At 47.3% G+C, this 22,480-nt stretch overlaps 1 protein-coding gene across 1 annotated transcript in view; it reads right to left on the reverse strand.

Moving 5' to 3' along the window:
* Positions 1-1,373: 1,373 nt before the first annotated feature.
* The window catches only part of cracr2aa (calcium release activated channel regulator 2Aa), a 61,404-nt gene continuing 40,297 nt past the window's right edge, over positions 1,374-22,480 (reverse strand). Inside the window, exons 12-17 of the mRNA XM_078219604.1 lie at positions 21,673-21,805; positions 18,764-18,845; positions 11,856-11,970; positions 10,569-10,670; positions 7,199-7,275; positions 1,374-1,579 (exon numbers count right to left, since the gene is read on the reverse strand). Coding sequence (XP_078075730.1) covers positions 1,489-1,579; positions 7,199-7,275; positions 10,569-10,670; positions 11,856-11,970; positions 18,764-18,845; positions 21,673-21,805 — 600 coding nt within the window. The 3' untranslated portion in view covers positions 1,374-1,488. The remainder of the gene's footprint in view (positions 1,580-7,198; positions 7,276-10,568; positions 10,671-11,855; positions 11,971-18,763; positions 18,846-21,672; positions 21,806-22,480) is intronic.

The raw sequence follows: 22,480 nt of genomic DNA on the forward strand, positions 1-22,480 counted from the left end.
CACCCGGTCTGGCCTACATGTAACTCCAGACCCACAGCAACGTGGGTGACTCTTAACTGCCCGCTGGAATGTCCTAGCGAGCCTCTCAAGGGCAACTAGAGATGGGCAACAAATGTTGCCCTTGCAAAGGCCACATCCAAAGAAAGAACAAAGAAAATTACAGCACAGGAACAGGCCCTTCGGCCCTCCAAGCCTGCACCGACCATGCTGCCCGACTGAACTAAAACCTCCTACCCTTCCGGGGACCATATCCCTTTATTCCCATCTCATTCATGTACTTGTCAAGACGCCCCTTAAAAGTCACTACCGTATCCGCTTTCACTACCTCCCCCAGCAGCGAGTTCCAGGCACCCACCTCTCTCTGTGTAAAAAATCTGCCTCGTACATCTCTTTTAAACCTTGCCCCTCGCACCTTAAACCTGTGCCCCCTAGTAATTGACTCTTCCACCCTGGGAAAAAGCTTCTGACTATCCACTCTGTCCATGCCTCTCATAATCTTGGAGACTTCTATCAGGTCTCCCCTCAACCTCCATCGCTCCAGTGAGAACAAACCAAGTTTCTCCAACATCTCCTCATAGCTAATTAGCTATGTTGCCTGGTATGGAGGATACCAGGCAACATCCTGGTAAATCTTTTCTGTACCCTCTCCAAAGCCTCCACATCCTTCTGGTAGTGTGGCGGCCAGAATTGAACACTATATTCCAAGTGCGGCCTAACTAAGGTTCTATAAAGCTGCAACATGTCTAGCCAAATTTTAAACTCAATACCCTGGCCGATGAAGGCAAGCATCCCGTATGCCTTCTTGACTACCTTCTCCACCTGCATTGCCACTTTCAGTGACCTGTGTACCTGTACACCCAGATCCCTCTGCCTATCAATACTCTTAAGGGTTCTGCCATTTACTGTATACTTCCTATCTGTATTAGACCTTCCAAAATGCATTACCTCACATGACAGAATACATTTTAAGGGATACAAAACTCATCCCAGCAAATGTAAACGGTTTTACTCAAAGTTCCAATTCTTCCACTCGTGCAATAAACGGTCTGATTTGAAAGCTCCCACTGTGTCCGGTCTGTCAGTCCATTCGCTCCTGTGTAAATAGTCCCTTGGTATCTGCCGCAGGAAATTAAAGAGCAGAGAATTCCCCAATTCCAACCATGGTTCACATTCTGTGAACGGAATCACTTTAGCTGAAGATGTCAACAGTAAAAGCTGGCTGAAGTCTGGTTTCCGTTTCTCACTCAGGTGTTCATTATAACTGTCGATGGTGGAATTTATAAAACGACAAAGTGTCTTCCTCCTCCTCTCCAGTGATTTAGAGAGCGGGATTTTATGGCCTCGCTCGGGTGAGACCAGAAATTCCTGCCCAAGGTCAGCAGAGATTTCCGTTGTCGGATCCTCGCTGCTCCGATTCCGTGGCGGGCGGGGTGGTAGAGTTCCGGCCAGAGACTCCACTGGTGATTTAGACATGATAAAATCTTGTCATTATTTTGCACAGCAGGTTTTCTGTTGGGGAGAATCTTCACGCAGTTCAACAGTCTTCTCCTTCTCCTTATCTTCAACTTCCTTCAGCAGTCTAAACAAACAGACAAATAAATGTTCCGTCACATTAACCAGCGAGCTAAAAGTTCCAAAAAACAAACCCCCCCGCACCTCCCCCCCGCTGCCACCCCCACCCCGCCTCCCCCACCCCGCCACCCCCCCCACCCCCCCCCCCCCCCCCCCCCGCCTCTCTCCCCCCCCCTCCCCCCGCCATAAATATCAGGTATCAGGTGCCATTCACACCTTCTATTCTATGGGCTGCCATTAGCAGCCTTTCCCCTGGTTTCTGTGGCTATGACTCATCTTTCATTCCCTCCCCCTGCAGTATAAATATCTCCCACTTTCTCTGCCTTTTAGCTTTGACAAAGGGTCATCTGGACTCGAAACGTCAGCTCTTTTCTCTCCTTACAGATGCTGCCAGACCCGCTGAGATTTTCCAGCGTTTCCTCTTTTGGTTTCAGATTCCAGCATCTGCAGTAATTTGCTTTTATCAATAATAAAAAGTCCCTTCGAACTACCACACAGAATAAACAAGTAACTGGAAACGAAGCCAAGATGGTTAAAGGTTGTGGAATTCACTACCACAGAAAGTAGTTGAGGCCAAAACGTGTGATTTCAAGAAGAAATTCGATAAAGCTCTTGGGGCCAAAGGGATCAAGGGATATGGGGAGGGCGAGCGGAGCATGGGGGGGAAGTGGGATCAGGATATAGAATTTGATGATCAGCCATGATCAAAATGAATGGCGGAGCAGGTTCGAAGGGCCGAATGGCCTCCTCCTCCCTCTATTTTCTATGTTTCTGTGGTTCTAAGTGTAGGCTAGACCGGAACATTCCAGTGCCATTCAGCCCCTCGTGCCGATGGGTACAAATCATTTTCAGAATTTAAAGTTTGATATTGGGATGAACAAAACGGCAGAGGGAAAACAGTTACTGGTCTGCAAACTAGCTATTTTACCAGAACATATAAATTATCCGTGAACCACTCCCTGCCCCAACTCCGTACGTCCCACACCCTCTCCCCTGCCCCTAATGCCCCACGCTCGCCCCCTGCAGCATTCCTACCCGTCCCCTCCCCTTCCCCCCCCCCCACAAGCAATACTGAAAGGCAAAGCAGAGAGGGCAGAGGCACTGGTCACGTTTCCGCAATCCTCCTGCTCAGTAAGTTAACGGGAGCTGCTTCATTAAAGAAACCATTGTATGATCAGAATTCCCATTTGGGGATTAAAAGACAGTTTGTACAGAATGTGCTGAAATCAACAATATTGGCAGAATGTCATGTGTGTGAATCACCGCGGTGCCACAGCTGACTGTTCCCTGTATCTGTCAAACCGTCCAAGAGATGGAAACTCTTTGGCTTAATGACTGTATGTTTGTCTAATCTGTACACAAGGTTCGGTCTCTAAAAGGATGAGTTAGTATTAACCACTCGCCTGTCAATGGTCCTTTAATCGAGAATAAAATGTGAAACCACTTTGGTTTGATTTATTATTGTCACATGTATTAGTATACAGTGAAAAGTATTGTTTCTTGCGCGCTATACAGACAAAGCATACCGTTCACAGAGAAGGAAAGGAGAGGGTGCAGAATATAGTGTTACAGTCATAGCTAGGGTGTAGAGAAAGATCAACTTAGTGCGAGGTAGGTCCATTCAAAAGTCTGACAGCAGCAGGGAAGAAGCTGTTCTTGAGTCGGTTGGTACGTGACCTCAGACTTTTATATCTTTTTACCGTCGGAAGAAGGTGGAAGAGAGAATGTCCGGGGTACGTGGGATCCTTAATTATGCTGGCTGCTTTTCCGAGGCAGTGGGAAGTGTAGACAGAATCAATGGATGGGAGGCTATGAGGGATGTGGGGGATGACCCAGGACTTAATCCTGTTACTGAGTTCATTTATCTGTCAGGCAAGGCCTCTCTCAGCCTCAATATCAGTGTGCGAGTATCATTCCTTCTAAATAAATTCTATAAAGTCTATCTGGTCAAGAGTCTATAAATGCTATAGTCAATAAAATCTATAAATATCTATCTGGGGATGGCACGGTGGCACAATGGTTAACACTGCTGCCTCACAGCGCCAGGGACCCAGGTTCGATTTCCGGCTTGGGTCACTGTCTATGTGGAGTTTGCACATTCTCCCCATGTCTGCGTGGGTTTCCTCCGGGTGCTCCGGTTTCCTCCCCACAGTCCAAAGATGTGTGGGATCAGGTTGATTGGCCATGCTAAATTGCCCCTTAGTGTCAGGGGGACTAGCAGAGTAAATGCGTGTGGTTACGGGGATAGGGCCTGGGTGGGATTGTTGTCAGTATAGACTCGATGGGCTGAATGGTCTCCTTCAGCGGCTGTAGGGATTCAATGATTCTGAAGTCTAGAACTTTGGAACTTCAGTCTAGGACAGAAATAACAGCTCCTCTCTCTCCCTGTCGCTCAATTAGCATTTGTCAAAATGTGCAAATGGTGCAGTGAAAGCGGAGATAACACCTTCATTCCCCTAGGGAGAGGATGATTAGCAGGTAACCACAGATCATTTAGTCTAACATGAGTTGTGAGTAACCTCTTATAATCCATAATTCAAGCTCTAATGAGAGTGCGTATGAAACACACAGGCAGGTTAAGCAAGCCAGCGCTGTTTTTCTGACCTCAGGCAGTGAAAGCAGACAGGGTAAGTGAGGTTCAGCCAACATTGCTTCAGAGCTCAAGTGGAGAAAGGTTTCAGGTCAACATTTATCTCCCAGCACAGTTCAAGCTGCATCGCACTCCAGTCAGAGGATGCCCTGTGTGGCCATTAGCTGCTCAGGAGATGCAGTGCGAAGTCCCATGGGGTGAGGGGGGTCCTTGCTAAAGGGAAGAGAGCAGAGCAAACCTCTTGAGGGATTGCGGCACAGTGGTTAGCACTGCTGCCTCACAGCGCCATGGACACGGGTTCGATTCTGGCCTCGGGTGACTGTGGAATTTGCACGTTCTCCCCGTGTCTGCGTGGGTTTCCTCTGGATGCTCCAGTTTCCGCCCACAGTCCAAAGATGTGCAGGTTAGATGGATTGGCCATGCTAAATTGTCCCTTAGTGTCCAAAGATGTGTAGGTTAGGGGGATTAACGGGGTAAATACGTGGGGTTATGGGGATAGGGCCTGGGTTGGATTGTGGTCAGTGGGCCGAATGGCCTCCTTCTGCACTGTAGGGATTCTACGATTCTATGAATTGAAAGTGCTTCGGCTGAATGGAGCTCACTCAGTCTGCAGTCTGTGATGGACAACACCCACCATACAGCCCAGCACACAAGGCAGACAATAAGACTAGGATTGCGGGAAGACTTTCGGGTTTGGTGAAGAACTAAATCAAAGCTGGGATTAGACACCCGGGTCATTAGGACAGGCTGCAGAATATGAGAAGGATGCACTGGGGAAAGGAGGCTCGCGTGGCTCAGTAGAAATTAAGGTTGAAACTCTACAATCCTCCTGGCACAATCCCACCTCCACTAACCGTGTACGAGGGGCATAGAAACAGGGCGGGCTCATGGCATTTGGATGGTGCCCCCCCTGTGGAGGAAACCTCAACAAGCTGCTGATGTTGTAATTTCTATCTACGTGACTTTTCTTTGCTTCTGTTTAAAGTTACGTCTTAATAAGCGTGAATTAGTGCTTCTGGTCTGAGTGAATGTCCAGTATCGTGGCTCCAATCCGACAGGGATTGCAGATTTGATGTTCTTGCACGGTATTCAGAGTTCAGAGTTCACCCGCCGGTGGCCTGACCCTTTGGACTAAAGAGTTAAATTCTGGTACAAAACCATTTAACATTCCAAAGGTTTGCACTGGGAGGAACAGAAGGCTAGGAGACTATTCAGCCCCTTGAATCAGTTCTACCATTCTCTTAGCCAATAGCTGGACTCCATCTCAACTGCACATAGTAACTAGCTCAATGTGAAATCTCCAAAACCAAATAAATTCCAGACCCTCTCTCTGGTCAATAGTGAAGCAGCAATATTGTAGCATGTTCGTTCTTGATCTGATATGATATTTATAACATTACAGAAGCACAGGTGGCAATCTCCTCACAATGCAATCAATCGAGAGAAACTGTTTAGCTATTGACATGGGAGAATCAATTAGTTTCTGTTAATTAAGGGTATAATTACAGGTTACAGATGGATAAATAGGGATCAGATACAGGTCAGACACAATCTAAGGGGTGGCACGGTGGCACAGCGGTTAGCACTGCTGCCTCACAGCGCCAGGGACCCGGGTTCAATTCCTGCCTCGGGTCACTGTCTGTGTCGAGTTTGCACATTCTCCCCGTGTCTGCGTGGGTTTCCTCCGGGTGCTCCGATTTCCTCCCACAGTCTAAAGATGTGCAGGTTAGGTTGATTGGCCGTGCTAAATTGCCCCTCAGTGTCAGGGGGATTAGCAGGGTAAATGTGTGGGGTTACAGGGAGAGGGTCTGGGTGGAATTGTGGTTGGCGCAGACTCGATGGGCTGAATGGCTTTGTTCTGCATTGTAGGAATTTTATGATTCTAAAAGGCACTTGTCAAATTAATGGAAATCAGTGTATTTTTCCTGTAGAGACAACTATCCACGAGATATCTATGTTCCTACTCGACACTGAGTGCCTTTTGCCCGAGAGCAGATTTCAGAGTTCTCCCTGTGGTGTGGCCAATTACCAATGCATCACTGACAAGAATGTAAATGGAAGGAGATAGGAAATATTGGGCTGCCACAGCAACAATGACCTGTACCTCTTCCCTCTTCAAAACCCCGACAATAAAATAAACATTATGGTAACTGGGGTTGCCCCATTCAACTTTGTCTATCCCAGGTGGATATTTGCAATAACATCTAATTTTAAACATCAACTGGTGCATGCATGAGATAAAGAGGATGTGCATCACTTGGCATCTGGGCTGAGAGCATGTGTGTAGAAATCCTGTAATTACTGAGATATTTTAAAGTATTGTAACTAAACCTCTTGTAGCTTTGAAACTATGTCATAGAAACATAGAAGATAGGAGCAGGAGGAGGCCATTTGGCCCTTCGAGCCTGCTCCGCCATTCATTAAGATCATGGCTGATCATCCAACTCAATAGTCTAATTCTGCTTTCTCCCCATAACCTTTGATCCCATATGCCCCAAGTGCCAAATCCAACTGCCTCTTGAATACATTCAATGTTTTGGCATCAACTACTTCCTGTGGTAATGAATTCCACAGGCTCACCACTCTTTGGGTGGAGAAATGTCTCTTCATCTCCGTCCTAAATGGTCTACCCTGAATCCTCAGACTGTGACCCGTGGTTCTGGACTCCCCCCACCATCGGGAACATCCTCCCTGCATCTACCCTGTCTAGTCCTGTTAGAATTTAATAAGTCTCCATGAGATCCCCCCTTATTCGTCTGAACTCCAGTGAAAACGATCCTAATCTAGTCAATCTCTCCCCATACATCAGTCCCACCATCCCCGGAATCAGCCTGAGGATGGCATTGCGCAGGGGATAGCTCAGATATATAAAATCTATAGCAAATCAACCAATACACAACAGTCTCCATGGACAATGTCACTGCACTGTGGGGAAAAAAAGACTTTAAAAATATTTGAATCCATTAAAGTATACAAATCAATGACTTTATTCTCAGATGTTCACCATCATCTGATTCAATGAACTTACTGTCTTACCTGGCCAAATGTATCATGGATTCAGTGATGTTGACACCCGAGAAAGCACTGCATTCGTAGAAAATCAAATTACATTCCTGTAGAAAGAGAAAAGAATAGTGAACCTGCTTCAGACTCGTGTGTCGATAACTAAATACACACCAAATTCAATATTCATCATGGACACAGTGTCCAAAAATAACCCAGGAGAATTAACAGGAGGATTAATGAGACCAAGAAGGAAAGAAGGCTGAGAGGAGATTTGATAGAGATATTCCAGATCCTGACGGGTATGGACAGGATAATTAGGGAGAAACTGTTCCCGCTCAAGGCAGCATCAGGATCTAAAGGGCACAGATTCATAATAATGGACAGGAGGAGTGGAAGTGATGGGAGGAAAGGTTTTTTTCACCCAGAGGGTGGTTGGAGTCTGGAACGAACCTCCTGAGTGGGTGGTGGAGGCAGGATTGTGGAAACACAGAAAATAGGAGCCGGAGGAGGCCATTCAGCCCATCGAGCCTGTTCTGCCAATCAACATGATCATGGCTGATCCTCTATCTCAATATCATGCTCCCTCTCTCCCCCATACCCCTCAATACCCTTAGAGTCTAGAAATCTATTTCCTTCTTAAATGTGCTCAGTGACTTGGCCCCCACAAGTTTATTTACTAGTGTCACAGGTAGGCTTACATTAACACTGCAATGAAGTTACTGTGAAAATCCCCTAGTCGCCACACTCCGGTGCCTGTTCGGGTACACTGAGGGAGAATTTAGCACGGCCAATGCATCTAACCAGCATGTGGTTAGCACTGCTGCTTCACAGCTCCAGGGACCTGGGTTCGAATCCCGGCTCGGGTCGCTGCCTGTGTGGAGTTTGAACATTCTCCCCGTGTCTGCGTGGGTTTCCTCCGGGTGCTCCGGTTTCCTCCCACTGTCCAAAGATGTGCGGGCTAGGTTGATTGGCCATTCTAAATTGCCCCTTAGTGTCCCGGGATGCATAGGTTAGAGGGGTTAGTGGGTAAATATGTAAGGATATGTGGATAGGGCCTGGGTGGGATTGTGGTCGGTGCAGACTCGATGGGCCGAATGGTCTCTTTCTGCACTGTAGGATTCTATGATTCTATGATGTCTTTCGGACTGTGGGAGGAAGCCGGAGCACCCGGAGGAAACCCACGCAGACACGGAGAGAACGTGCAAACTCCACACAGACAGTGACCCAAGCTGTGAATCGAACCCGGGCCCCTGGTGCTGTGAGGTGGCGGTGTGATAGAGAATTCCACAGGTTCACCTCTCTCTCGCAAAAAAATACTCCTCACCTCAGTCCTAATTGCCAATCCTGTACCCTGAGACGGTGACCCCCTGTTCTAGACCCTCCAGCCTGAGGAACTAACATCCCAGTCTGTCCAGCCCTGTCAGAATTGTATATGTTCCAGTTAGATCCCCAATTAGATTCCATACAGGTATTCCGAAGGAAACAGGTTTTCTGGCTGAAAAGAACGTCCAGGGATAAGACAGGGGAGTGGGAGTAGGTAGAATGCTCTTTCAGAGAGTCAGTGCTGACTCGATGGGCCAAATGGCCCCCTTCTACACTGTAAAGAATCATAAAATCCCTACAGTGCAGAAGGAGGTCATTCAGCCCATCAAGTCTGCACCGATCACAATTCCACCCAACCCCTATCCCCGTAACCCCACGTATTTACCCTGCTAATCACCTGACACTAAGGGGCAATTTAGCATGGCCAATCAACCTAACCCACACATCTTTGGACTGTGGGAGGAAACCGGAGCGCCCGGAGGAAACCCACGCAGACACGGGGAGAATGTGCAAACTCCACACAGACAGTGACCCAAGCTAGGAATCGAACTCGGGTCCCTGGCGTTGTGAGGCAGCAGTGCTAACCACTGTGCCACCATACCGCCCAGTGATCTGTGATCCTGTGATTCTGTAAGAAAAACATTTAATAGGAGCAACAAGTCCCCATAATCCTTACAGGATTATGTAAATCGAAGTATTGTGGGTGTAAATCAGGAAATGGCCTCAACATTACGGCAATTCTTCACAGAATATCTCCACACTGGTCCCAGATTGAGCCATTCTGCTCCCGTTCAGGAACTGGCAACATCTGCAGGAAGAGTTTTAACAACACCAGGTTAAAGCCCAACAGGTTTATTTGGTAGCAAATCTGCAGGAAGCAGAGAGGCAGAAGGAAAGCCCAGAGAGTTTGAAACGGCAGCGTGTTTGGGCTCGGAACGGAAGGAGCAAAGAGTGTGACAACTGAGAAACATGCAATGGAAGGCACGGTTTGTCTGTTATGCGAATCTATCTGGAGAGTGCGCACCAAGAGTTAACTTAATCTTTAGCGAGAGGTGCACGCACTGTCAACAATGCTGTCCTCACGCCAGAAGGAGCTGTCAACAAGGCTTTCATATCAACTATTCCCCGACTACTTCATGTAAACAACTGCTCGTTCGCAATGGATTACAACCCACCCAACACTCAATTATTCAACTATCTGGAGAGTGGATGTTAGCAATTTTCCACTGGCTATTCTGGGGAAATTTAATTATTTCCTCCTTTCTTAGAGTATGAATCTCAGTGGCAAGGCCAGCAGTTGTTGCCCATCCTTAATTTCCTTTGAACTGAGTGTCTAACTCAGCAATTCCAGAGATCAGTTATGGGCACCACGGTGGCACAGTGGTTAGCACTGCAGCCTCACAGCGCCAGGGACACGGGTTCAATTCCCGGCTTGGGTCGCTGTCTGTGTAGAGTCTGCACCTTCTCCCCGTGTCTGCGTGGGTTTCCTCCGGGTGCTCCGGTTTCCACCCACAGTCTGAAAGACGTGCTGGTTAGGGTGCATTGACCATGCTAAATTCTCCCTCAGTGTACCCGAACAGGCGCCGGACTGTGGCGACTACGGGATTTCCACAGTAACTTCATTGCAGTGTTAATGTAAGCCTGATTGTGACACTAATAAATAAACTTAAACTTAAACACATTGCTGTGGCTCTGGAGTCACATGTAGGCCAGACTGGGTAAGGACGGCAGATTTCCCTCCCTACAGGGACATTAGTGAACCAGATGGGTTTTTACGGTGATCAGTGATACCAGCTTTATATTCCAGATTTATTAATTGAATTAAAATTGCAGCAGCTGCTGTCCCTGGGTCTTTGGATTACGAGGCCAGTGGGCACCATGCCCATGGAAGACAGCCTAAATTCTCCATTCTTGCTGGCAGCCAGGGCCCGGCCGAACAAGATCAGAGAATCCCGGCCAATGTTTCCAGCCCGGGATCTTCCCATTCCTCAAGTGGCCATTTTGTTTTCGATCGAACAGTTGGATAGTTTCACAGATGGCTTTAAAGTGTTAGTGATACACATCTTGGAATGCAAACCTTAGCCAATCGCTGCCCCTCCTCACTGGTGACTTGGCGCTCATTTTGCAGATCAGTTTTGTTGGCGAGGAGAAGGATTAAAACCTCAGGGCCCGCTCCCTCCTGCAAACACAAAACTCCACATCACATCACCAACACAAATTAACACAGCTCCCAGATTACTGAACATATGGACACCGGATACAACTGTGCCTTCCCTTCAGCCCATCGAGCCCTCCTATCCAGTTCCCTTCAGCCCATCGAGCCCTCCTATCCAGTTCCCTTCAGCCCATCGAGCCCTCCTATCCAGTTCCCTTCAGTCCATCGAGCCCTCCTATCCAACTCCCTTCAGCCCATCGAGCCCTCCTATCCAACTCCCTTCAGCCCATCGAGCCCTCCTATCCAACTCCCTTCAGCCCATCGAGCCCTCCCATCCAGTTCCCTTCAGCCCATCGAGCTCTCCAATCCAGAATATTCCCTAATTTCTAATTACCATAAATCCCTTTCTTGCTCATTTACTCAGTTCCAATTTGTCAAAATCGTTCATAATTTAAACACTTCAATCAGATCCCTGCCCAAAATCAAGAGAGAAAAAACCCAGAAGGCGTCAAGCACTCTTTAAACATCATTCCTAAAAAAATCATTGAATCATAGAATCCCTACCATGCAGAAGGAGGCCATTCTGCCCATCGAGTCTGCACCGACCACAACCCCACCCAGGTCCTATCCCCGTAACCCCACATATTTACCCTGCTAATCCCCCTGTCACTGAGTGGCAATTTTATGTGGCCAATCAACCTAACCAGCACGTCTTTCGGACTGTGGGAGGAAACCGGAGCACCCGGAGGAAACCCACGCAGACATGGGGAGAACATGCAAACTCCACACAGACAGTGACCCAAGGCTGGAATTGAACCTGGGTCCCTGGTGCTGTGAGGCAGCAGTTCTAACCATTGTGCCACCGTGCGGGTTAGGAGGATTGGCTGTGCTAAATTGACCCTTAGTGTCAGGGGGACTAGCAGGGAAATACGTGGGGTTATGGGGAAAGGGCCTGGGTGGGATTGTTGCCAGTGCAGGCTGGATGGGCCGAATGGCCTCCTGCACGGTAAGGATCCGGTGATGCTATTCACCTTAAATCTAATGTAAGAGTGCGTTTGCCTCAGTAACGGTGAGGTTGCTGATTCAAAGACTTATTAATAGAAAGAGATGGATTAAATGCTAAATGAAGCTAAACTTGGCAGCATGATACGGAACCGCTTAAGCAGAATCTGTGTGGTGGTAAAGTACAGGAGGATCGAGTGACGGAACCTGCACATTCTGCAGCCATTGTCGAACAGCGTAAAAGGTTATTGCCGCTGTGATATCGTAGATCAGAACAACTCCATCAGCCTTACGGAAGAATTGCTTGGTAACACTGCGAAACCTGCAACATCGAACAAGTCATCACACGGTGTTTAACAATAAACATCCCCAAATGAAAGACTGATTCCAGAATATTATCTTCATAAGCATTATATTTGCTGTGGTCAATTTTTAAAAAGAAATTAATTCACAAAGTATCGTTAAAAATTAAATCCAAGGGCACTTCTCAGATTTTTTTTTTTTACACAGAATCCCGACAGTACAGAAGGAGGCCATTTGGCCCATCGAGTCTGTACTGACCACAATTCCATCCAGGCCCTTATTTACCCTGCTAATCCCCCTGACACTAAGGGGCAATTTAGCATGGCCAATCAACCTAACCCGCACATCTTTGGACTGTGGGAGGAAACTGGAGCTCCCGGAGGAAACCCAAGCAGACACGGGGAGAACGTGTAAACTCCACACAGACAGTGACTCCACACAGACAGTGGTCCGAGGCCGGGAATCGAACCCGATCCCTGGTGCTGTGAGGCAGCAGTGTTAACCACTGTGCCACCGTGCCGCCCATCTGTCAACATTAAACCACTGTTGGATAGTAATCGATGTAAGATACCATTCCCTGACAGATTGCCATCATCCCCATTGCTAAAGAGTTCATGTCACAAAGCGGATTTGCTGCAACTCTCAAAGGCATGTCTATAACAACTTGCATTTATATAGCACCTTAAACATCCCAAGGCACCTCACAAGAGCTCATTATCAAACAACATTTGACACGAAGCCACACAAGATGGATGACAATAGGGCAGGTAACCAAAAGGTTGGTCAGAGGTAAGTCTCAAGAAGTATCTTAAAGAAAGGGGAGCGGTTTGGAGACAGAGAGGTTGAGGGACGGAACTCCAGAGCTTGGGGTCCAGGCAGCAGAAAGTACGGCCACCAATAATGGCAGCGATTAAAATTGGGAACAATAGTCAAGAAGTCAGGGTTAGATGTGGGCAGATATCTTGGAGGTTTGAACAGTAACATGTATCACAACACCACGGTGTTATCATAGAAATCCTAGAAACCCTACAGTACAGAAAGAGGCCGTTCGGCCCATCGGGTCTGCACCGACCACAATCCCACCCAGGCCCTACCCCCATATCCCTACATATTTGCCCACTAATCCCTCTAACCGACACATCTCAGGACACTAAGGGCAATTTTTAGCATGACCAATCAACCTAACCCGCACATCTTTGGACTGTGGGAGGAAACCGGAGCACCCGGGGGAAACCCACGCAGACACGAGGAGAATGTGCAAACTCCACACAGACAGTGACCCAAGCCGGGAATCGAACCCAGGTCCCTGGAGCTGTGAAGCAGCAGTGCTAACCACTGTGCTACCATGCCGTGTTGTGGCACAATGGTTAGCATTGCTGCCTCACAGCACCAGGGTCCCGGGTTAAATAAGAACATAAGAACTAGGAGCAAGAGTAGGCCATCTGGCCCCTCGAGCCTGCTCCGCCATTCAATAAGATCATGGTTGATCTTTTTGTGGACTCAGCTCTACTTACCCACCCGCTCACCATAACCCTTAATTCCTTTACTGTTCAAAAATCTATCTATCTTTGCCTTAAAAACATTCAATGAGGTAGCCTAAACTGCTTCACTGGGCAGGGAATTCCACAGATTCACAACCCTTTGTGTGAAGAAGTTCCTCCTCAACTCAGTCCTAAATCTGCTTCCCCTTATTTTGAGGCTATGCCCCCTAGTTCTAGTTTCACCCGCCAGTGGAAACAACTTCCCTGCTTCTATCTTATCTATCCCCTTCATAATCTTATATGTTTCTATAAGATCTCCCCTCATTCTTCTGAATTCCAATGAGTATAGCCCCAGACTACTCAGTCTCTCCTCATAAGCCAACCTTCTCAGCTCCGGAATCAACCTAGTGAATCTCCTCTGCACCCCCTCCGGTGCCAGTATATCCTTTCTCAAGTAAGGAGACCAAAACTGTACACAGCACAGTGTGGCCTCACCAGCACCTTATACAGCTGCAACATAATCTCACTGTTTTTAAACTCCATCCCTCGAGCAATGAAGGACAAAATTCCATTTGCCTTCTTAATTACCTGCTGCACCTGCAAACCAACTCCTTGAGATTCCTGCACAAGGACACCCAGGTCCCTCTGCACAGCAGCATGCTGCAATTTTTTACCATTTAAATAATAGTCCATTTTGCTGTTATTCCTACCAAAATGGATGACCTCACATTTACCAACATTGTACTCCATCTGCCAGACCCTCACCCACTCACTTAGACTATCTATATCCCTTTGCAGATTTTCAATGTGCTCTGCACACTTTGCTCTTCCACCCATCTTGGTGTCATCTGCGAATTTTGACACACTACACTTGGTCCCCAACTCCAAATCATCTATGTAAATCATAAACAATTGCGGTCCCAACACTGATCCCTGAGGCACACCACTAGTCACTGATCGCCAACCAGAAAAACACCCATTTACCCCCACTCTTTGCTTTCTGTTAGTTAACCAATCCTCTATCCATGCTAATACATTACCCATAACACTGTGCACCTTTATCTTATGTAGCAGTCTTTGGTGCGGCACCTTGTCAGATGCCTTCTGGAAATCCAGAAAGGCAGTTGGCAAATGCGAGGTTATTCACTTTGGAAGAAATAATAGCAAATTGGATTATTATTTAAATGGAAAAAATTACAACATGCTACTGTGCAAAGGGACCTGGGGGTCCTTGTGCATGAGTCACAAAAACTCAGTCTGCAAGTACAACAGGTGATCAAGAAGGCAAATGGGATGTTGGCATTTATCGTAAGGGGGATAGAATATAAAAGCAGAGAAGTCTTGCTGCATCTGTACAAGGCATTGGTGAGGCCGCAGCTGGAATACTGTGTGCAGTTTTGGTCCCCTTACTTGCGGAAGGATATATTGGCATTGGAGGGAGTGCAGAGAAGGTTCACCAGGTTGATACCGGAGATGAGGGGTGTAGATTATGAGGAGAGGCTGAGCAGATTAGGTTTGTACTCGTTGGAGTTTAGAAGGCTGAGGGGTGATCTTATAGAGGCATATAAGATAACGAAGGGGCTGGATAGGGTAGAAGTGGAGAGATTCTTTCCACTTAGAAAGGAAACCAGAACTAGAGGGCACAGCCTCAAAATAAAGGGGGGTCAGTTTAGGACAGAGTTGAGGAGGAACTTCTTCTCTCAGAGGGTGGTGGCACGGTAGCACAGTGGGGGGCGGCACGGTAGCACAGTGGTTAGCACTGCTGCTTCACAGCGCCAGGGTCCTGGGTTCGATTCCCGGCTCGGGTCACTGTCTGTGTGGAGTTTGCACATTCTCCTCGTGTCTGCGTGGGTTTCCTCCGGGTGCTCCGGTTTCCTCCCACAGTCCAAAGATGTGCGGGTTAGGTTGATTGGCCAGGTTAAAAATTGTCCCTTAGAGTCCTGAGATGTGTAGGTTAGCGGGATTAGCGGGTAAAATATGTGGGGGGTAGGGCCTGGGTGGGATTGTGGTCGGTGTAGACTCGATGGGCCGAATGGCCTCCTTCTGCACTGTAGGGTTTCTATGATTTCTATGATTTCTATGATCTCTGGAATTCTCTGCCCACTGAAGTGGTGGAGGCTACCTCGTTGAATATGTTTAAGTCACAGATAGATGGATTTCTGATCGGAAAGGGAATTACGGGTTATGGGGAGCAGGCGGGTAAGTGGAACTGATTCACTTCAGATCAGCCATGATCTTATTGAATGGCGGGGCAGGCTCGAGGGGCTGGGTGGCCTACTCCTGCTCCTATTTCTTATGTTCTTATGTTCTTATCACATCCACAGGTTCCCCATTGTCCACTGCACATGTAATGTTCTCAAAGAATTCCACCAAATTAGTCAAACATGACCTTCCCTCCATGAACCCATGCTGCGTCTTACCAATGGGACAATTTATATCCAGATGTCTCGCCATTTCTTCCTTGATGATAGATTCAAGCATTTTCCCCACTACAGAAGTTAAGCTAACCGGCCTATAGTTACCCGCCTTTTGTCTACCTCCTTTTTTAAACAGTGGCGTCACATTTGCTGTTTTCCAATCTGCGGGAACCACCCCAGAGTCCAGCGAATTTTGGTAAATTACCACTAGTGCATTTGCTATTTCTTCCATCATCTCTTTTAGTACCCTGGGATGCATTCCATTAGGACCAGGAGACTTGCCCAACACTACCTCTTTTGTGATAATGATTGTTTCTAGGTCCTCACCTGCCATAGCCTTCCACTCATCAATTTTTGGCATGTTATTTGAGTCTTCCACTGTGAAGACCGACACAAAATACCTGTTCAATGCCTCAGCCATTTCCTCATTTCCAGTTATTACATCCCCCTTCTCATCCTCTAAAGGACCAATGTTTACTTTAGCCACTCTTTCGTTTTATGTATTTGTAGAAACTTTTGCAATCTGTTTTTATATTCTGAGCTAGTTTACTCTCATAATCCATTTTATCTTTCTTTATAGCTTTTTTTGTGGCTTTTTGTTGACCTTTAAAGATTTCCCAATCCTCTTGGTTCCCACTAATCTTTGCCACTTTGTCTGCATTTTCTTTCAATTTGATACCCTCCTTTATTTCCTTAGATATCCATGGCTGATTATCTCTTTTTCTACAGTCCTTCCTTATCACTGGTATATATTTTTGCTGAGCACTGTGAAAGATCGTTTTGAAAGTCCTCCACTGTTCCTCAATTGTCCCACCATAAAGCTTTTGCTCCCAGTCTACCTTAGCCAACTCCTTCCTCATCCCTTTGTAGTCTTCTTTGTTTAAGCACAAGACACTGGTATTGGATTTTACCTTCTCACGCTCCATCTGTATTTTAAATTCAACCATACTGTGATCGCTTCTTCCGAGAGGATCCTTAACTGCAAGATCATTAATTATTCCTGTCTCATTACACAGGACCAGATCTAGGATAGCTTGCTCCCTTGTCGGTTCCATTACATACTGTTCAAGGAAGCTATCGTGGATACATTCTATGAACTCCTCCTCAAGACTGCCTTGACCGACCTGGTTTGACCAATTGATATGTAGATTAAAATCCCCCATGATAATTGCTGGACTATTTTTACATGCATCAGTTATTTCTTTGTTTATTTCTCGCCCCACCATGATGTCATTATTTGGTGGCCTATAGACTACGCCTATCAGTGACTTTTTCTCCTTACTATTTCTAATTTCCACCCAAATGGATTCAACCTTTTTTTCCACAGAACCTATATCATCTCTCACTACCGCCCTGATGTCATCCTTAAATATCAGAGCTACACCACCTCCCTAACCTTCCTGTCGGCCCCTCTGAACAGTCTGATACCTCTGGATATTTAACTCCCAATCGTGACCATCCTGCAACCGTGTCTCTGTAATGGCCACCAAATCATACTCGTTCGCAATGATTTGTGCCGTCAACTCATTTACCTTGTTTCGAATGCTACGAGCATTCAGATAAAGTACCCTTATGCTAGTTTTTGTACCCTCTTTTTGAATTCTAACACTTCCATTAATAACATCTCCTGAGTTTTCCTTCCTTTTAACTTTTTTCCTGATTTTTGATGTAGTTGAAACCTTCTCCCCACATTTTGTCTTTGCTCCCTCCTTCTCGGACTCCTTACATAGGTTTCCATCCCCCTGGCATATTAGTTTAAACCCTCCCCAGGTTCAATTCCTGGCTCAGATCACTGTCAATGTGGAGTTTGCACATTCTCCTCATGTCTGCGTGGGTTTCCTCCGGGTGTTCTGGTTTCTTCCCACAGTCCAAGGTTGTGCGGGTTAGATGGTTTGGCCATGCTAAATTGCCTCTTAATGTCAGAGGGACTAGCTAGGGTAAATGCATGGGGTTATGGGGATTGTGGGTGGGATTGTGGTCGGTGCAGACTTGATGGGCTGAATGGCCTCCTTCTGCACTGTAGGGATTCTATGTATCTATGTATCAGGTTAAAGTCCAACAGGTTTCCTTAGAATCATGAACTTTTGGAGTGTTGCTCCTTCATCAGGTGAGTGGAGAGGTGGGTTCACAAACACGGCATATATAGACACAGACACAATAGCAAGATAATACAGATTGGATTGTGAAGAATAGTTGGAATGTGAGTCTTTACAGATACAAATAGTGTGGGTGGAGAGAGGGATAATCACTGGTTAAAGAGGTCGGAATTGTCTCCAGACAGTACAGTTCGTAGGATTTTGTTCTTCACATTTCAATCTGTAATTAGCTTGCAATTGTGTCTTTGCCGATATATACCTTGTTTGTGAACTCACCTCTCCACTCACCTCAAATTTCGGAGCAGTGCTCTGAAAGCTTGTGATTCGAAATAAACCTGTTGAACTCTAACCTGGTGTGGTCAGACTTCTTACTGTGCTAACACAGTGCAGTCACTGTTTTAACGTACAAGCCAATTTGCACATAGCAAGATCCCACAGGTCATCTGTGCTTTTTTTTTTGCCTTGTTGAGGGATAAACATTGGCCAAGGTACCAGCAACTCCTGCAGAGGGGTTTTATACATACACCCAGGTAGGTAGACAGGGTCTTGGTTTAACATCTCATCTGAAAGATGGCACCTCAGACAGTGCAGCATTCCCCCAGTACCGCGCTGGAGTGTCAGTCTTGATTTTGCATTCAAACCCCAGACTAGAACCCACAACCTGTGACTCAGCGATGCGACTACAAGCCACTGAGCCACAGCGGGAATTCGCACTGATTCAATGTCGATGACCATTCGAAGCAGCTTATTCTAACCTATCAGCAGCCAAGTCTCACGTCTCTCACAACAGTAAAGTAGCCACAATAAGAGAATCTCACCGTTCCTGACCCGCTGTGTCCCAGAGCTGGAGAGCGATGTGGCAATTATCTACATCTATTGTTTTCACATGGTAGTCTATACCTGGAAATAAAAGCAGCTTTAATATAGAAACATCCATCAATTATAACTTATTGAAATGAAGCAATTTTCTCTCCACAAATGTCAACCTGATCTTATCTTATCCACAGGAATTGGTTGAGGCAGAATAAATTCGACTTCTCCCTGTACATGGGGCGGCACAGTGGTTAGCACTGCTGCCTCATAGCACCAGGGACCCCGGTTCAATTCCAGCCTCGGGTCACTGTCTGTGTGGAGTTTGCACGTTCTCCCCGTGTCTGCGTGGGTTTCCTCCGGGTGCTCTGGTTTCCTCCCACACTCCAAAGATCATAGAATGATAGAATCCCCAGTGCAGAAGGGTCTGCACCAACAACAATCCACCCAGGCTCTGTCTCCATGACCACATGCATTTAGTCTCGCTAGTCCCCCCAACATTAAGGGACAATTTATCATAGCCAATCCACCTAACCCACACATCTTTGGACTGCAGGAGGAAACCGGAGCACCCGGAGGAAACCCACGCAGACATGGGGAGGACGTGCAAACTCCACACAGACAGTGACCCAAGCTGGGAATCGAACCCAGGTCCCTGGTGCTGTGAGGCAGCAACGCTAACCACTGTGCCACCGTGCCACCTTGTGCAGGTTAGGTGGATTGGCTGTGCTAAATTGCCCCCTAGTGTCCGAAGATGTGTAGGTTAGGAGGATTAATGGGGTAAATATGTGGGGTTATGGGGATAGTTCGCAGGGTGGGCTTGTGTGGGATGCTCTATCGGAGAGTCAACGCCGGCTCGATGGGCCGAATGGCTTCTCCTGCACTGGAGGGATTCGATGATTCTATGATGTGATCCAGATGTCTGAGAGAACCAAATTTCAAACCTAAACCTAATCCAGCCCCACCCACAGTAACTGATCCATCACAAACCCCGCCCACTCCAAACCCCCATTCCCAACCAACACAAGAACTGCTCATCCCAACTCCAGCTACATTCACACCAATCCCACCATGGCAAGTCACCGGCTGGAATTCCAGAGGATTAATGACAAGGAAAATGGGATAATGTCAGCCAGTTATTTTTTTATCCTGAAGAATCATGGATTGCGTGTTACCGGCAAGGACAGCATGTTTTCCCACCCCTAACTGCCCTTGAACTGAGTGTCTCACTCGGCCGTTCCAGAGGGCAGCTGAGAGTCACCCACGTTGCTGTGGCTCTGGAGTCACATGCAGGCCAGACCGGGTAAGGACGGCAGATTTCCTTCCCTAAAGGACATTAGTGACCCAGATGGGTTTTTCCAACAAATAAACTAGCTTTCAATTCCAGATTAATTAAATATATTAATTATTTGAATTTAAATTCTACCAGTTGCCATGATGGGGTTTCAGTGCAGAAGGAGGCTATTCAGCCCATCGAGTCAGCACCAAGCACAATCCCACCCAGGTCCTATCCCCATAACCCCATGCATTTTACCCTAGCTCGTCCCCCTGACACTAAGAGGCAATTTATCATGGTCAATCCACCTAACCCGCACATCTTTGGACTGTGGGAGGAAACCGGAGCACCCGGAGGAAACCCACGCAGACACGGGGAGAATGTGCAGACTCCACACAGACAGTGACCTGAGCCGGGAATTGAACCCGAGTCCCTGGCGCTGTGAGGCAGCAGTGCCGACCACTGTGCTGCCCACAAGTGGGCGGTTTGAAGTGAAGTTCACCGCAGTATTAGCCTGGGTTTCTAGATTACCAGCACAGAGGCTGGAGGTATTACCATTACACTGTACCACATCCAGGTACCCAGAGCTGACCTTCAGGCAGGGAGAGTGTGGGGGGTGTGGAAGGGGTGCAGTGCATGATTCAGGCAGATTTTATTAACACTCTCCTGCATCCCTGGTCACATTCTAATCATCTTGTCAAGGGACTCACTCCCCCTCCACAATGGTGGCCTGGCTGGTGAGGTCTTTTTTAAAATTGATATGTTTTTAAAGTAGCTTTTTAAAAAATTAATTTGTGGTAACATAGGTGTCACTGGCTGGCCAGCATTTATTGCCCATCCCTAGTTGCGCTTGGGAAGGTGGTGGTGAGCTGCCTTCGTGAACCGCTGAGGGCGCTCCTGAAGGTGGCAGTGTCAGTCTGCAGCTCCTTCTAAACTAGAAGGCCTCCTCTTAGTCTTCCAGCTTCAATAGTCCACCCTCCATTCTTAATTGGACAGTAACCCAGCCCTCTGGCTATTCATTGGCCAATGCAGGGAAATTCCCTATTGGTTGACTGTTCCCCACACACTGAGGCCCCTTCGTGACCCTGACATCATGGTCACAACAAAACCCAAAATCCTACCCAGAGTTTCACAACTTTCTAACTCTCATTACTGTCTGGGACTTGAACCTGATGTTCAAAGCTGAACAACAGCTTGAGGCAGCACAGTGGCACAGTGGTTAGCACTGCTACCTCACAGCACCAGAGACCCGGGCTCGATTCCCGGCTTGGGTCACTGTGTGGAGTTTGCACGTTCTCCCCGTGTCTGCGTGGGTTTCCTCCGGGTGCTCCGGTTTCCTCCCACAGTGCAGAAATGTGTGGGTTAGGTGGATTGGGCGTGCAAAACTGCCCCTCCTTAGAGTTAGGGAGACTAGCTAGGGTAAAGGCTTGGGGTTATGGGGAAAGGGCTTGGATGGGATTGTGGTCGGTGCAGACTCGATGGGCCGAATGGCCTCCTTCTGCACTATAGGGATTCTATGATATGATATACAAATCTATGAACATGACCACCTGATGCAGATATTAGCTCCATAAGGTTAGTTGTAATTAAATAAAGCTCTATCGCGCGATGAGTAACAAAAGCTGACATCAGCTCACCTACCAACAGTAGCACACATTCCAGGGCAAAAGGTATTGCCACAAAATCGTTTTAAAACCGAGCTTTTCCCCACACTGGAGTTCCCGATAAAAATGATTTTGAATAAGCGATCGGGACTGGGGCGTGATTCTCTCTCCTGCAAAGAATATCATTTGTTTTATTTCCAATACTTGTAAAAGAAAGGATTCAATTCATCTCCTTAAAAATCAGCTTTAAGCCGGTTTATTGTATGAAGCTCTGGTGAAGTCACAGTTCAGACTGGGTGCAGCTCGAGTCCCCATTATAGAAAACTAATTAAATCCCACAGGCAACAGGCAGGGTCGCTTCACCGGGATGGGAAATTAAGGAGATCCTGAAGATCCTGGGGCTATTCCCATTGGAAGCAGAAGATTTATGGGCGGCATGGTGGCACAGTGGTTAGCACTGCTGCCTCACAGCGTCAGGGACCTGGGTTCAATTCCGGCCTCGGGTCGCCATCGGTGTGGAGTTTGCATGTTCTCCCCATGTCTGCGTGGGTTTCCTCCGGGTGCTCCGGTTTCCTCCCACAGTCCGAAAACTGCACTGGTTAGGTTCATTGGCCAGGCTACATTGACCCTAGTGTCAGGGAGACTAGCTAGGATAAACATGTGGGGTTACGGGGTTAGGGCCTGTGGGATTGTGGTCAGTGCCGACTCGATGGGCCAAATGGCCTCTTTCTGCACTGTAGGGATTCTACGATTAAAGGAAGTTTTAATGGAAGGTTGTTTTTAATAGAAGGTGTGACAGACTGAATCGGGAGAATGTTTACTCTGATTGGAGAGTCAGTGACGAG

The sequence above is a fragment of the Mustelus asterias genome, chromosome 9, assembly GCF_964213995.1.
Source record: "Mustelus asterias chromosome 9, sMusAst1.hap1.1, whole genome shotgun sequence".
NCBI classification, from domain to species: Eukaryota; Metazoa; Chordata; class Chondrichthyes; order Carcharhiniformes; family Triakidae; genus Mustelus; species Mustelus asterias.